The sequence below is a fragment of the Ctenocephalides felis genome, unplaced genomic scaffold (genome assembly GCF_003426905.1).
Source record: "Ctenocephalides felis isolate EL2017-DRISC unplaced genomic scaffold, ASM342690v1 CF-g0.4_SCAFFOLD_02697, whole genome shotgun sequence".
In the NCBI taxonomy this organism is placed as follows: domain Eukaryota; kingdom Metazoa; phylum Arthropoda; class Insecta; order Siphonaptera; family Pulicidae; genus Ctenocephalides; species Ctenocephalides felis.
The window spans coordinates 6436-25015 of NW_020538851.1; the positions used below are offsets into that span (position 1 = coordinate 6436).

At 27.2% G+C, this 18580-nt stretch overlaps 1 protein-coding gene across 1 annotated transcript; it reads right to left on the minus strand.

The window, feature by feature from the left end:
- Positions 1-3308: 3308 nt before the first annotated feature.
- LOC113381214 (calmodulin-like) lies at positions 3309-4625 on the minus strand. Its single transcript, XM_026620175.1, has 2 exons — positions 4424-4625; positions 3309-3553 (listed from the first exon to the last, which is right to left on the minus strand). Exons 1-2 carry the CDS (start codon positions 4623-4625, stop codon positions 3309-3311), a joined length of 447 nt encoding a protein of 148 aa, XP_026475960.1.
- Positions 4626-18580: the final 13955 nt, after the last annotated feature.

Consider the following 18580-nt stretch of genomic DNA (forward strand, 5'->3'; position numbering starts at 1 on the left):
AAGTCAAATTGGGCCGTTGTGCCTCCGCCCTACCCTATGTCAATTTTATTTTATATTAAATTTTAATGTGTCATTTTTATTTTTAATTAAAACGTTTGTATTGGCTTTTCTTTTAAATTACTGAAACATGTAACATATTTGCATATTAAAAAGTTTTTCTTCAGTACGCTTTTAATGACGACCGGTTAGTATGACGAGATTTCGGCGTCCCTTCGATGTAATACTAAGCAGATTCTACTGTAATTATATACATTTTTTTATAATTATATACAATATATACTTAAATTACATGACAATGATCTCAAGATATGAGGTTTTTAAGAATTTTAAGGTATTTTATGTTTATTTTTGAAATAAAAAGTTTTATGTTTTTCTTTCCTAGACTATAAGAAAAAATATGATTTTTTTAGGTTGTTGTGGAAAGACTGATAATCATTAAAGTAATAAATAATTTATGGTAACAATTTATATTTTTTGTTTTATTACATCTTATGGTATCTGTAAAATAAGCCACTAAGTTCTAGCCACTTACCTACAAGCGAGCCCTTAAATCACACAAGTCTAACAATTTATGAGAACAATAAATCAGTTACTAAAATATCTTATCAATAATCATGTAAGAGTATTTTATTTTTTCTAATAATAGAGCATCTGTATAAAGACGCGAAACGCTTTTACGATGCTACGCGATATGCAAAATATTTAATTCCATTACCAACGCTCCTGGCAGAATTATATGCAAATGCATGAAGCATATACAAACAGAACAAACTGACATTAATTTTTCACATATACGGATATACACGAATGGTTTATTAGTATCCACTGTGGTTTCTTTTTTTCGTCACCCCATTGGAAGAATTTCAGAAGCATTTCAGCATCTTTTAATTAGAAAATTAAAGTTTTTGTTTTATGGTTATACATAGTTTTTTTCTGCCGTCCGGACTGTATTCTAGTAGATTGCAGACTGTTGGATTTTTAAGTTTGAATTAGAAATTCGACTTACATGTGCAAATATGTAGGTTTACAGTTCTACATTTTGAATTTGAAACTATTGTTATCTGATAGAAATGCATCTATAATTAAACAAGCAATCAATATTAAAAATAAATTATTCTAATAAATATTCTATATATATATATTTCTAGATAGCTTCAACTATTTTAACATTTTCTTTACTATGAAGTTTTTGAATTTAAAATAATAAGTATGACTGAAGATTTGATACTATAACCGAACATGTTTTTATCAGGGGTAGGTAACTTTTTATATTATTTTTGCATATGTTTTTAAATAATGTTAAACTGGTGATGTATGTCATCGTGCCTTAAAATTTAAAAAATTAGGTTTTTGAGAATTTTGAACTTTTTGAAAGTTATTGATTTTTTTTTTTAATTTGTTTTTTTTTATATTTTGAGTTATTTTGAAAATTTTGATTTGAAAGCTTTGAAACGTAAAGATATATACAAATTTTCTTTTTTTTTGCTATTACCATAACTTACTTCACAGGAAGTAAAAATTGTAATAATTTGGGCAAGTATGTTGACGAATTGGAGGTCTCAAAATCTTATATCGTCAGTCTAACTAATCGAGCAGCTGCAACATTACTGTAATGTGGAATACACACAAAACAACTGTCTTTAACTTTCGACATGGAATGATTTTTGTTGTATGCGAGAGAGTACATGCCTGCTTCACATAATATAAGAAGGACATCGAACTATTCTCTCCTCCATTTTACTTTTGAAAGAGGTAAGCTCATTTATTTGCTTCAATAATTCATCAATATTGATCCAGCGGATTTATATTATGCAATAATAAACTCCAGTTATAAGCGTTTCTTACATATGTGATGGCCGTAGACTACTCTAATGTAGATAATATTTGTTTTGTTTGTATGTATATTAGAATGTTTTTTTCGTTACCAGTGTCAATTATTGAAAGAAATTATTAATAGAATTATGAAATAAAAAGCAAACATGGCAATTTTTGAACAAAATTTACCTGCCGTTTAAAAGTATTGATATCAATGAGTCGCATAGAAGAATAATTTATAACATCTATAAAAATGATACTCTATAATTTTTTTATATAAAATTGTTTTAACCAATAATATATGAATTTGTAGTTAGTAGAAAACTTCATTGATCTTAAAATAAATAAGTGCTTGTTGGGAAAAAAATAGTCAACGAGAAAATTATGTTTTAAAATTTTGCTTAAATTTAATTTAATTTATAGAAGTTGATTTATTTAATAGTTACTTATTTAAATTAATGTCTTTATTAAAAATATTTTTGCACTTTTATATATCTCTAGTTGATTTGTACTAATAATCTATAATAAACCATCTAGTCTAGCCTAAATAGCAAAAGAGGTATTTATCTTATTATTGAAGATGATATTATAGTTTGTACTTATTCTACCAATTGTCATTTGTTGGTCCAAGATTATTTATATTGGGATTTAAATTAACTAAACAATTAGTATAATTTTTTTTCAGAGATAATTGATATAAGATCTATCACTAATAATACATAACCGGATTCATGTAAGAATTTTGTGCCAATATAATGCATATTTATTCGCTACTTGACCTATAACAAATCTTGAGGAAATATTATATATACCCGTTGCTAAATTATGATAGTTCTATTAATGATAAAAATAAATAAAGAATTAATATGGCAATCATTATCCAATTATATATGCTTCCCCTATTTGATGCATAACCAATATAAATAATTTTAAGAAACTACAATTAGTACAAAATATTTCATATATATATGTATATATATATATATATATATATATTTATATATATATATATATACTATTTATACATATATATATATATATATATATATATATATATATACAAATAACATATCAATAATAAAATAATATATATATATATATATATTATATATATATATATATATATACGAGTATATATATATAAATATTAATTATTTTATTATTGATATGTTATTTGTCATTACAATTAAGATTTCTGTCTAGGATGATACCCAAATATTTAACAGATCTACCCTTATGGGATGATATTATTATTGATGTGAGTCATATAAGTAAGGTAAGTATTAAAATCAATAAATCAACAAATCTTGAGGACCAATATAATTATTTTTATATGATCTGTTTGTTGGTAGTAATATAATATTATGATATAGATAAAAGAAATATGTATTATGTTGAAGAAACTGTCACCAATTATAATTTATTATGAATATCAGGTACAAATGGACAATAGTCATATCAGGTAAAAACACGAGCGACTTAACCTAAAGTTTTTACAATCTGTCAAAGAGCGCTCTCGTAAGTATGTCATATTTCATTCGGCCGTGCATATCGACATCCGACTTGCCTACAATGTCTTCTAATTCATCATCTGTGAATTTGTCTTTAAAAAAATTCATCATCATGACATGCAATTGAATCATTGTTATGAATCCTGATCCTTCCATGTCAAAAGATTGGATAATTTTTATAACTTCATTTTCTTTCTTTTGTCTTTCTAGGCGATCTGCCATTAAATCTAAAATAATAATTAAATTACATTTGTTAAATATTATAAAAATATAAAGACTAGTGGTGTATGGCATCGTGCTTTAAAGCAAATTGCTGGAAATTCCCATACCGTAACGAAATGTTCGAGAAATATTAAATGTTTTCAAATAGATTATTATTAATACTGTACTGTCTAATATTTATAAGAATTATATAAACCTAATTAGAAAGTTATAATTATTTATTTAGAGTATATGATTGTTCTTTAGAACTTTAGCCAAAATTAAAATTAAAATCTGAATTATTTTCGATACACAAAAAAAATTTTCTTGAAAAAAAAAATATTGAAATCATTTTTTTTTCCAAAATTTTTTGAATCATTCACATCCGATGCATAGTTCTCTCAAAAACTCGATTTCTATTTTCTGCACTCTTTGCTCCGTATCTCCGTAACGGCTAGACTTGCCTTGGCAAAAACTTCAACTATCAATAGTAATCGAATATTTTTTGAACCATTCAAATCGGTTGATCCGTGCTCCCGAAAACGTGGACGAAAAAATGCAGACATACAGAACACACACATCCATTTTTTCTGAGGTATGCCAAAATGTTCAGAAACCTTCAAAACGTGAAAATATAGAAAAAAAATATTTTCGATTTTCGGCCCATACTATAACCAACCCTACGGGAAGTTAAAAATTCGTTAAACCTATAAAAGTTCGTTGCGCAAATAATAGGTAATCTATTGCACTTTATTCGTGACAGCCAAATTTAATTTTTTTAATTAGGTAGAAATTAAAAATAATACATAAAATATGATACAGATACTGCATAAACATTTACTACATTTTCAGCATTTAAAAAATTATAGTATAATTTAAGATGACTGATTACGTACCAAGGAATTCGTCGAGGTTGAGATACCCTTCTTTGTCACTAATTGCAACGGCTTGAGATAACTCGCTCAATGAAGGAAAATGACCCATAACAGTTAAAATATCTATTAAATCACGACAATCGATCAATCCTTCGGATTTAAAATCGAATACTTTGAAAGTTTCTTTATACGAGATAACTTGCTCTTCTGATAGCCGATTCATTTTCTATCTGAAAATTATGTGTTTAAAAATTATATTAACATCTTTGCTGATCAATACATTTTCGACAATAATGATTGTTCTATTCAATAGAATGGATATTATTAAAAATATTATCAATTTAACTAAGCTAGACACTGCTAGCATAAAAATAAGCTTTCTTGTGCATGAAAATTTCCGTCCATTTTTACGTGCCATTTTGGACAAAAATGAAGAATTAGGTTAGGTACAAATTAAAAATTTCATATGAGTGCTTACAACCACATGTGATGATATTATTTGTTGATTTAATTGATACTGATTATCTTGAAGTTTGAAATTTATATAATTAAATATATAAGCATGAATATGTATATGTAAATATTAAAAATAACTTCAGAATGTTGATCTATTCATACCGTTCTTTCATTTGGTGTTTATTATTAAAGTATTTACTATAATTATAGAAAATAAGGCAACTCAACTTACCTAATATGCTTTATTATAACATCCAAGAAAACAATACTGTAACTTATGCTCGTTTTTTCCTTTAATGTAGTATTTATTAATCACACTTGAAGCATAATCTAATAAAGGTGAACAGCGAGAAAAAATTTTAATACCTGTCACCATGGTAATATCAGTGTTGTCTTATTTTGCTTAATTAAAATTTAGATAAAAATTAAATTAAGCGTTTAATTTACAAATTATTTATTAATGAATAATATTATGTTTTATTATTTTTCAGAGTTAAAAATGCTATTTAGAAGAGATATACTTGTATAATCTGTGCAAAACATATACTGCTTGCCTATGGGGTCGATTCACACGTGGCAACACGTATTCAACAGGTGATTATTTAAATTTTAATTTTTGATAAACAGATTTAATTATAAAAATAGTACTTCACGAATATTAATTTTATTAAGTAAAAATTATATACAGACATATTCAACAGTTCTTTTTTTATTTAATAAATTTGTAAACATATAAAAATAGAATTAAAATGTTTTTAAAAAGGATAATGTTTTCAATATAGTTTTTAGAATCCATCGCATTAAATTGACTGTTAATTAATTAAAATCTTTATGCATCTTTCTGTATCTTATTCATAAACAAAAATAATTTAAAATGGTACATGAATATATTTTATTGTTCAGTTTCAATTTTATGACGAGCTCAACTTATTTAATGATAGCAAGTAACATAAATCGATAAACCTGATCGCTTCCCCTTGATATAATGATTGTCATCCCCCACATAATTTTTTAATGCATGCAGCCAAACTCGATCATGGTTTTATATTTAAACATAATAATAAACATGAAACAAATACATGAAAACACCCCTGCATAGACTTATATGTTAAATAAAAAAAAAAAAATCATTCACTTAATATGATGTATTTTAGAAAGTTACAATATATAATTTTGATTTTCATCGTGTTGATTTACAAAAACAAAACAGTTCTTCTTATTTTTTTATTTTTAATTTTAATATACTAGCAAATTTTTATTTTTATTTTATTTATATTTTTTATATTTGAACAGCAATCAGAACTGTGTGTTTTGTGATGCAGTTCTTTAACTTAATATCTCTAAGAGGCAACTTAGTGGTTAACAATTTTCTTTCTGATGAGATTATATTACCAAGATACCAAATTTGAAATTTTTAATCTCAAGTAAAAACCTGATATCACTACTGCTTGATATCAAGCTAAACAAAGTCTGTATCAAACCCAGAACCAGTTTCTGCAAATCCACGGTCTCTATAGTATATAGAGCTAGCCAATATTAATTGTATAGAGTCTATACAAATAAATTAATATTAGTATTACGATATAAGGTAGATATGTATTTGTTTCGTTTGCTATACATTTTCCCCTATTGATGCAAATTAATGATGTACGTACGTTAAGAAACTTTATATTTACATAGAACATTGGAAAAAATATCAAAAAGAAGTCAGTATTTAATTTATCATGAATGCGTTTATCGCCATGTCAGTCATATGTTTCTGATGCTGAAAAGTTCTACATGAGCCATGTCAGACATACGCGAGTGGTAGAAGGAGAAATAAGTTTTGTATGTGTGGCATATAAAATTGTTTTCTTCCAGGAATTTTGACAAAAGAAGAAAAATAGTTTTCTTCCAGATTTTTTGTTACTTCCCGGGCAAGTTATAGTAATTACAAAAAAATCGAATATGAAAATTTTTATATATATCTACTATTCAAAGATTTCTGAACATTTTGGAATACCTTAGAAAAAATGGATGTATGTGTGTGTGTGCGGATACAAATATTCGTCGACGATTTCGGGAGCACCGATCAACCGATTTGAATAATTCAAAAAACATTCGATTTGTATTGATAAGAAGACGTGCTGATTAGTTTTTGGCAAAGGCAGGTCTAGCCGTTCCAAAGATACGGGGCAAAAAGTACCAAAAACGGTAACGCAGTTTTTAAGAGAACGGAGCGTCCGATTTCAATAATTCAAAAAACATTTTACTAGTATTGACAAGATAAAGAACTGATTAAAATTTTGGGAAAGCAGGTCCAGCGGTTATGGACTCTCAATAAAAATAAGTTAAAAAAATGACATTTGGCGGTCAAAAATGATTATTGGACATATGTACATTGAATTATCAGATATTTTATAGAGATTTTAATAATGTGTACACATTTTGTGTAAATTTTTTCGGGTTCCGTACCAAGAGTTTTAATTACGGTACGGGAAGTAAAATGTTTATTGGACATATGTACACTGTATTATCAGATATTTTATAGAGATTTTAATAATGTGTACACATTTTGTGTAATTTTTTTTGAGTTCCGTACCAAGATTTTTAACTACGGTACGGGAAGTTCCAGCAATTTGCCCTAAGCCACATTAAGTTTTCTTGATAAATTTTTAACTAAGTTATCATGGCTCATGTAAAATTATTTCTGGTGTAATCGTGGCGATTAACGTGTTAATTTTTATTGGAAATTTGGATATTATGTTTCTTAGCCAAAAAGCGCCGCATTGCATCGCATGTTTCGGTCTGTTGATAGCTTAGATTTTTGTTTAGGCCCGGATTCCCAATCGAATTGTTCGCGATAGTGAATAATACGAAATACGATTGTATGTCAGTTTGAGAATCGTCGACTAGTATTAATTGATCCACTCGCGAAGGGGCGGCCGGAGAATGCGCAATAAAGACTATATAGATATGTCACAAGATGCAATTTCTGTTGTTCTGTTCATACCCTCCGAGATGGGTGGCGGAGCGCGGATTGCGAATTGCAAAAAGGGAATAGTCGACGCCCCGACCGCTCCGACACCGGCAACGGTTAACAAGCCGAACGCGAGGCGAGATGCACGGGCATCTCTCGCGCCAACGCCGACTTCCGCAGCCAGATGAGACGCAAACCTACCTACCTTTATATTCACCTGGACACATTAGGAAACATGCATTTTACATTTGTTGCAAACATACATACAGGGCCGGCGCTACCCTGAACGCATCGGGCGCATCGTAGAGGGCACCATCACGAGATTCGGATATATAATATATGATATAATATCTTTTTTTAAAAAAATATAGCATCTATAGAACTTAATAATTAGTATATAAATAAATTAACATACTTTTTTATATGATTTCAATGACAAACTGTAAAAACAGTTAAAAAAATAGTTGGGCGGGGGCGCCAGGGAAAAAATGGCAAGCGGGCGCTAAGGACTGCCGGTCCTGCATACATACATATGTATACCATATAATATTTTGTGTAAAATCTGACCTTGAAATTTATTTTTCAGACTAGTAGAAAGAATTGCAGATGAATCCATAAATTAAAAACTAAATGTCAACATTTAAATTAGGCCTTGGTAAGAAAAAAATAATATACGAGTATGTAAAGAATACAAAATTTATATAATTAATATTAGAATTCAAGTCTTTACTTTTGTATGCTCAGATTCTGGTTAAAAGAAACATATAAATGACTTATAAATATCATATTAAAAATTATACTGTATAAAATTAAAAATAAACTCCATTATCAAAAAATGTGTTACAAAGTTATGTATTTTTTAGAGATTGTCTACTAAATTTGTATCTGGTATGGATCCAAATAGAATAAAAATCACTCAGCAATTATTATTTCTTAGTGATTTTTATCAGTGTAATAATTCAAACTCATATGGTTATAATCTTAGATTATAACGAGGTTTTTCTAATTATACATTTTTCAATTTAATTAATGAGATAGAGAAATATTAAACAATTTTTTCTTCTGTTAACTTGGCCTTTAGCATGAGAAAATTTTTATTGTTTGCATATATGATTTAAATAGTCTTATCAAATTAATCAGCGAAATCAATAAATAGATAAATCTCCACACAAATTGACATTATCATTTATCCTTTCCAGGAATTGAACGTTTATGAGCTTAGAGTCGTTACGATGATTTTTAGGCAAGGATTTCATAGGGATAAAAAACATAAAAAATCGTACTTTTTAGATATATTAAAATTTTTTATATACAGTAAATATTCAAACAAAATAATTAAATTCTCAAAAAATGATAAGACGCGAAAATATAATTGTGAATGCAGACACTCTTCGTACGACTTCATAATTAAAATCTCTAAATAGCTATGTATAACATATCTATATATTATTAGTGGGATACAACTTATTTTTTAATTATCTTATAATAATAAATATAATATTAGCAGTATCTTTGTTTATTGTTTCAAAATCTTCAACTATATTTATTAAATTTTTAACTTTTAATAATCTTACCTGAGCCTACGTGCATTTTTTTCCTGGGAGATAAAAATTCACTATCATCACTTGAAACATCATTTTCTTCACCAAACTCAACATCACTTTCGGATAAGTTTTTAAAATATTTTTGCTGCTTGCCATTTTTATCGTTTTAAAATTATTTACAATTATTTTCTTTAATCAAAACACTGTGTGGATAAAACAAAAGCACTAAAAATTCATGCAAAATCGTAACCCTAGGAGGTCAAAATGGAAAATCGTAAATCTATAAATAATCTCCGTTATAATAAAGAATATATTTAAACCATATTTTTTGAGTTTTAATTTTATTTTATAATATTGATAGTATAATGAATTAATATAACAAATAATATATAATATAATATTATAATATATAATATAATATTATAATAAATAATATACAGTAGAATCGGCTTAGTATGACTCTGCATATATTGACCTACTGTTTATTATGAGGTAATACACTCAAAATTTGGTTTTTATATAAAATTGATCATGAAAAACTGATATAATGACTTACGGTAATATTTCGCTTATTATGACACATTTTTATTTAAGTATGTGCTGTTATATTGACCAACAAGCAATTCCTTTGCTTCACAAAAAGTTAGATTAATCACGAAACCGAAATTCATAGTTTCTTCAACAGCCCCGAAAATATGGGATGAATTATACACAATAGTGTTAGAGAAGGTTTCTACAATAAAATGAAGAAAAAATCAGGCAAAAATTATAAATCACTCATATTTAAAAATACATTTGTAAGTGCATAATGTACTAATAACGTGCAAAAAGTAAGATTAGTCACGAAAACGAAACTCACAGTTTTTTAACAGCCCCGAAAATATGGGAAGAATTATACACAATAGTATTAGAGAAGGTTTCTACAATAAAATAAAAAAATGCAAAAAATTATAAATTATTCATATTTAAAAATACATGTAACGTGCAATTTTTATTTTCATTTATATGTATGTATACCCGTGCAAAGTATTACACTGTGTTGATATTTGAGTACATAAATATTTACGTATTGTATATGTTTATATATACGTATTATTCGTATGTATATATGTATATGTGTACGTGTTTGTACATGTATATCATATATACATGTTTGTTTGTGTGTATATTTATGTATATATATATTACGCTTTTGTATGTTTGTATATATTTCTTTTTACTTTTCATTTCTCTTGTTTATCTATCTGTTAAGTATAATTGTTATTGTTATAATTATATTACTTATATCTACAGTTCTTTTTCCAATTTGTCATTTTTTCCTAGTTTATATTAATTTTTCAATATTCATTCTGTAGATCCACTGATGATGACATAAAATACTATGTCGAAACGTTTGGAAAAATTAAAGATTAACTTCTAAATCTTTGCCTTTTATTTGATGTATGCCCTTGAAGAACTTACTCATATTTTTCAACATCAAAACTAACTTCTTTAACATAAATATTTACATAAAAAAAAATTGTTGCAAAACGCTTTGCATAACGTCCGCTTATAATGACGTATTTGTTGTGTCCATTCGATGTCATACTAAACGGATTTTACTGTAATTTTAATAATAAATTAATATGATTTATTTATTATTATTATTTATTATTATTAGTAATTTCATAGTCAAAACTATATTTTGAATATGGTGATAGATGTCACAGCAAGTTATTTAATTCTAAAGGCATCTCGTGATGGCCTGCAGCACTAAACTTTACTTAGATTTGAATTTATTAAGCTTTTTTATATTAAAGATCTGTCATAATTAATATAATATACACATCAACACGGTATCTTTTTGAAACAAATACGTTTATCGCGTAATTTTTTATTTGAGGCGCGATTTAATTGTAATTTTCGCTTATAGATAACTGCGACCGAAATTCGAGTTTCCCGGCTAAGCCTGGACCCGCGCCTCGCCGAGAGCGTCCTGCGTCTACTTGACGTCAGGTTTAAAGAGTTTCAAGATGGCTGTCAGTGATCAGGGAGTGTAGTGATTGAAATGATGGTGTAATGACTGATTGTGGGTGTGTCTTCAATTATTGAGTTATAATGTTGCTAAAATATCGTGATATATTTTCCAGTACGCCAGAAAATAATAATGACATAAATCTATCGCAGCGTTTCGTAAATTCTAGATAATAGTAGTGTAAATCAAATATCGGCGTCTGCCCTAGAGTGTAGTGTAGATCTAAGAGAGTGCTCGAGGCCCTCTCTCGAGTGGCAGACATGTGGAATATGATGTGCGATGTGATGCCCACGATTTCGGAGGACAGCATCAGCCAGCGGAGTTCGCAGTTCTCCGGCGAGGACGCCAATTTCGAGCAGCTGATGGTGTCTATGTTGGATGAGCGCGACAAATTGATGGACAGTTTGCGTGAGACCCAAGAAAGATTAGGTGACACCGAAATTAAACTCCAGGAAGCCGAAAAGGAACGAGACTCTTTGCACCGACAGATTGCCGCCAATCTTCCTCAGGTACTTTGAGTTGTCATTTGACAGAAGATCATTGCTCGCGGTCTTGTGTATCATTCGCCTTTTGAGTCGGTCCGATGTAGTAAGGGCGCCCACAACGTCGGTGGGATGCTAATTAATTTTGACGTTTGGTAATACACTCACTTGTCTCTGGCCGATGTTCAAAGCGAATTTACTTTCATAAACAAAATAAAACTGTCTTTTCAAAACAACTGCTGCCTGTCACAGCAAGTAAACTAATGAAAAATCGGTTTTAACATCAAGATCAGCGTTTACCAACATAAAGAAAATATAATTATAGCGAATATTTAATTTCACCTTTGTCTCATTTTGTATCTTATTTTATACATATTTTATACACCAATTTCAAGAACATTGAAGAAGTAGCTGTTTAAAGATAATATTAAGGAATCTTAGAACTACCACAACTTCATATGAACAGAATAGTAAAATCAACTATAACTATAATATTTATCAGATTAATTTATATATGTGTTTGAAAGTGTGTGTGTGTATGTGTGCAAGTGAAAGACATAAACCAAATAGCTCATAGAATTGTTCTGTATTCTGATTGCTATTGAAAATAAAATTAAAAAAAAATTATACATATTAGGTTGTCAAATATCTCCCTTCCGCTTTTTTGCTCTTGGTTTATAATACAAAAAGGCGGAAGGGAGATATTTGACAACCTTATATTATGTAAGCATTTTTTTTTCATACTTTATTTAATAGCAATCAGAATTTACAAAATTCTATGAGCTATTGTGCTTATGTTTAAACTCACTCACACAGTAACATACTCACACACAGTCATACACACACACATAATAAATTGGCTGAATTTTAAAAATTTCAATAGCTGCCACTCCATCGAGTGGTCAGCTAATTTGGCTGATATGTAAGCATTTGAAGTATCATTTCTACTGTAATGTAAGCACAGATTTCTATCACCTTATATATCTGACAATGAATATTTTATTTTGGTATGTACAGTTATGAGACTTTTTTTCATATCTTAACAACAATCAGAGCCTTACGTCCTATGAGCTTTTGGTCTGAAACTTTTCCTTACTTCGTAGATAGTAATCCAATGGTTAATTCATTCATATTTGTTGAAATTATTATTAGAATTTATCTGATAGGGCTGACTTTATTGGGGCAGCAATGCCGAGCTATTTTCACTTGGAAACATATTGCTATCTATATTGAGACTATATTGAAATAATACAAAATATTTTTAGCTATATTCAAATTTTCTTCATATTGCTTAACGCTATCTTGGTCTTGAAAACCGACTTTTCAAAAGTTTATATTCTGTGACAGAGAGCAGTTGTGCTGTTGTTGCAAATTTCTTAATTCAATTACCTACGACATAAGCATAAACATTTATTGTGTTAGTTAAATACAATATAATATCTAAAAAAAATATATCAAAAATGAGTGTCTACTCAAATCTTCCCGGCTCTCCGTCTATTCGGTGCGCTGTCGCTGCGCTCTCTGTGTGCGGATAGGACACCCGTACGCGATTCGGAGCTTTATCGATTGTCTTTGCTTTTGGAAATGACGATTTTTATTGGTATATTTGTAAATTATAAACAGCATTAAGCTATTTTCTAGACACAGGAAAAACAGCTTTATATTTTGAGCAATTCGATGACATCAACCGTTTTAGTTGGCATAAAACACATGCTTAATGAACTGCTGTCAAATGATAGAATACGTATTTCATGTTTTTTGATATCTTATCTATGAAATGATTCAATTTTAATTTCCGATGATAAAACGGAAATAATACTTTCTGAGCTAATTAGTAGTTTAGTTTTTTTTATGTTTTATAAATTTAAGTGGCAAAAAAGAAAAATCATGTATAGCACATTGAGTGAAATACTAAAGTGATGATATTGATTATTATTTTATATAATTTACATCGTGTAAAATCTTGATAATTGATATATAATATATTGAAATATTGATATATAATATAGTATATATAAGGGCGCATAAAGTTCCTGATTATTCTACTATATCTTTGTAATTTTTCAGATGCTCCAAAAATGTTGTTATACTCGTATGTCCAGCTTTTATTTGTTTGACTCTTTTTATCTGAAAGATTTATATTTAAATATTTGGAGGTTTACTTATTTTAATGGGATACTACCATTTCGACCTATAATTTTTTAAAAATTTTATTGTTTTTGTCGAATCAACTTTTGATTATTTTTAATTAAATTATCCTGACTTATTAATGTTTATAACAGTTTTTATAAATTCAAAAATAATTGTAACGATAAATATTTTAAAACAATAAAAATGTGAAAATCGCGTCTGTTCATATACTATTCAACTTACGTCCAATTTACCTTGATTTAATTATATAGATCAATTATATAGACTTTTGCCTGTTCAACTTCTTATTATTTTTAATTACAATATCCCAACCTATTAATGTTTATAAATCAGTTTTTATTAATTCACTAAAAAATTTGAAAATTGTGTTTGTCCAATATACATATTCAACTAACATTTAACTATTCATCTTACGTCCAATTTACCTTGATTTAATTATATTAATTAATTATATAGATTGCTGTCGATTGAACTAATGATTCTTTCTAATTATAATAACCTAATCTATTAATGTTTATAAAACAGTTTTTAATAATTAAAACATAATTGTTATGATAAAGATTTTAAAACACTAAAAAAAATTGAAAACTGTGTTCGTCCAGTATACTATTCAATTTATGTCCAATTTCTTGGTTTAATTATATAGATTTTTGTCGATTAAACTTTTGATTTTTTAAAATTATAATATCATAACTTATTAATGTTCATAAAACAGTTTTTATTAATTCAAACATAATTGTAATGATAAAGATTTTAAAACACTAAAAAAAATTGAAAACTGTGTTCGTCTACTATAGTATTCAATTTACGTCCAATTTACCTTGATTTAATTTTTTAGATTCGTCTACTTTTGATTATTTTTAATTATAATATCTGAACCTATTATTGTTTATTATTTAATAAACTTTAATATTAAGTTTTTATTAATTCAAACATAATTGTAACGATAAAGATTTTAAAACACTAAAAAATTGAAAATTGCGTTTGTCCAATATAACATTCAACTTACCTTGATTTAATTATGTAGATTTTTGTCGATTAAACTTTTGATTTTTTAAAATTATAATATCATAACTTATTAATGTTCATAAAACAGTTTTTATTAATTCAAACATAATTGTAATGATAAAGATTTTAAAACACTAAAAAAAATTGAAAACTGTGTTCGTCTACTATAGTATTCAATTTATGTCCAATTTACCTTGATTTAATTTTTTAGATTCGTCTACTTTTGATTATTTTTAATTATAATATCTGAACCTATTATTGTTTATTATTTTATAAACTTTAATATTAAGTTTTTATTAATTCAAACATAATTGTAACGATAAAGATTTTAAAACACTAAAAAATTGAAAATTGCGTTTGTCCAATATAACATTCAACTTACCTTGATTTAATTATGTAGATTTTTGTCGATTCAACTTTTGATTATTTATAATTATAATTTTTTTTAATTTATTTTTAATAGCAATCAGAACTTTAAGTCCTATAAGCTGTTGAGCTGAAACTTACTTCTTACTTCGTATTCTTCAGATGGTAACCGAATAGTTAATTTATCCATATTTGAAGATTTTTTATTATTAGAGTTTATCTAATATGGCTGACATTTTTTATTGGTGCAGCAATGCCGGATCAAGGGCTATTTTCATTTGGAAACATGTTGCTATCTGTATTTCCAAGTGAAAATTGTTGTCACTGCTGGCTGATAACAGGCTGGGTATCGAACCTGGGACCTTTGAATCAAATCTTAAGCCTAAATATAATATTCTAACCAATTATGTTTATAAAACAGTTTTTATTAATTCCAACATAATGGTAGCGATAAAGATTTTAAAGCACTAATAAATTTGGAAATTGCACTCGTCTAATATATCATTCAATTTACGCCCAATTTACCTTGAGATTCATTGATGTTTTCATAAGAATACACATTTTAAATGCCTTCGACGATAATTTACTACGACTACTTGTGGACTGATGACCTAGATACAGTAAAGTTGTTTTTATCAATATTTCACATGTTTTACGTACCTATCGAAATTAATCTAGATCGTGAAAGAAACGCGTTCTTTTTTTCCAATAATATCAAATCTTGTATCATTTTTGGCGTCTAAAGAAGGAAGTAAAAGTTCGAATAATTTAGAGATTTTTTAACGTTTGAACTGTTTATTAAAATTTGTTTCTTTAACATAAATATACAATTTGACAGACAATTCTGCTCTTACTTATCGACATATAAGAATATCTCGATATTTGAATGGAGAAATAGATAGTTGAAAGCTTTATAAGGAAAAATAAGCCATACCCGTGTCAGGATGAAATTATAAATATGAATTTAAGGACTGCGAATCATATATTACAAATTTATTTATTATGCAATATATTAATTTTATTTATTTCAACTAATTTTAATTTTTATTCATTTCCTTGTAGTAACGTCTTTTGATATTCCAATGTTTTCCATTTATACACCTACTATGTGCTTTTTACATTTTATTTATTGTCATGCATTTTTTGCTGTTCTATCCCATCATCTTGTGACGTATAATAATATGTTATAGACAAGTTCTTTGATTTCTTTTTATATGGAAGTTGTTGGTGCCATGTGTAAGTTTACAATAGTCAGCCATTGTATTTATAAGACTTTACTGACTTTAATTATTTTTGTAGATACATGTGCTTCAAACAAAAAACCTACAGTTACGATACAGATCATAATAAACATAATATCGTGTCATGAGTATAAAAATGTATTTCATATAATATCTAACTGATAATTTTGGCTCATTAGTGATCCTAATTTTTAATTTTAATTTTTTTTTATAACAGCAATCGAAACTAATATAATTTTTATGAGGTACATAATACAAAAAAGAATTTTTACTCACGTATGTATTTACATATTCACATTAACATGTTTTATGTTGCTTAAGATGAGTAAATAAAAAAAATCTCTCCAATGAGATTTTTACAAATAGAGAGAAATAAAATCAAATTGATACTATTTAAAATGAGTTTGTTGGTCAATTTCTTCTGAGGAGAATATAGCAAGGATGTTAATAATTCATTAGGATTATCTTTAATCTACAAGAGGAGTTTATGGCATCTGTCCTTAATAACATCTTGATTACAATTTTTAATAATATTTGTCCTTTCTAGACATAAGGAAGGTACGTTCTTCCGTTTCTATTCTTGCTATCACAAATTTTTCACTGATTTTTTTTTTTTATTAAAGTGTTTTGTTCTAGTAAATTCATTGGTCTTTTATCATTTATTTGCTAACTATTGGATGGAAAACCCGCATCCGGCTCTTTATTTATTTCTCTGCGGCCTGAAAACATTTCTAAACTAGAATTTTATTTATTTTATCAACTTTTCTTATCTTTTCCCATCAATAAATTAATTATGCTGTATTTTTTTTGTGACATTAATTTATGAAGCATTTACTTTTTTTATAAATTTTTATTATATTCAATATAATTTTATATAATAAATATTTTTATTAAATTACATAAAGCTTTGTAAATTATAGTAAGTGCGGCCCGCCACAAAATTTTAAATTTTAAATGTGTTGCACCACAGAAGTTAATTTTTTTTTATTATTTTTTTTATTTATTTAGCAATCAAGATACAATTTAATCTTATAAGCTATTGTAATACAAAGGAGAGGAGTGTGGTCTTAAGAAAAGGGTTCAAAAGGTTTCTCACCCTTGGTTAAGTAAGGTTCACTGTCTTTTTCTTGAATATTTTCTTTAGGCTACTTTCCTTAGACATGAATACATTCATTATAAACATTAAATGGATTCATATAATTTTGAAATTGCTGTTACAGTTGGTTCTTTGCATTGAATAAATTTATTGAATAAATAATTTTTTTTTAAAGTATGATGTGAAATGGCACATTTTTTACAAACCGACAAATATATGTATGTAATATTAATGTCAATTAATAATGCTGTTATATACACAACTTTTGATACGGTTGTTGACATATGACCAAATTAATGGCCATGAGTGTACCATTCTAAATATAGTTCTTTGGTTAAAATTAGATTTCTTATTAAACAGGCGTCTGATTTGCAAGAAATGTTTATGATGTATTTACGTATTCCATTTTTTTATATAAAAAAATGTAAAGTAGTATAAGCTAGTACAGAAAAATAATGTAAGCATACTTTTGTGGTTGCACATCTATCAAAGATAATTCTATTATATCATAAAATAGCAAATATTAAATACAAATATTAATAAATTATATAAATTTCAGCGAGCTTTTTTGTCGCAGTATTATCGCCTTTGCGATTTTCACGAGAAAGTTCTTAGCACTAATTTAGTACATGATCATATAAATCTATAATCACTTTTACTTTTCTTATATATTACATTAAAAATGCAACTAGTAAAAAAAAGTCCTATAATTTGATCAATTATATAACTACACATGCAACAATGTCAAGAATATTTATAAGGTACTAAAAAACATTCAACGGAAATAACATAATGCAAAATATAGATAATTTATGTAGATTTTTTACAAACTGTATTTTGCTTATTCATTGCAATTATTAT

What these genes read in the sequence shown, in the direction of transcription:
- LOC113381214 (XM_026620175.1), bottom strand. Translation starts at nt 4,625, where the DNA reads ATGAATCGGCTATCAGAAGAGCAAGTTATCTCGTATAAAGAAACTTTC. An exon ending in CAACCTCGACGAATTCCTTG is followed by an intron (nt 3,554 to 4,423) that starts GTACGTAATCAG and finishes TTATTATTTTAG; the next exon opens with ATTTAATGGCAGATCGCCTA.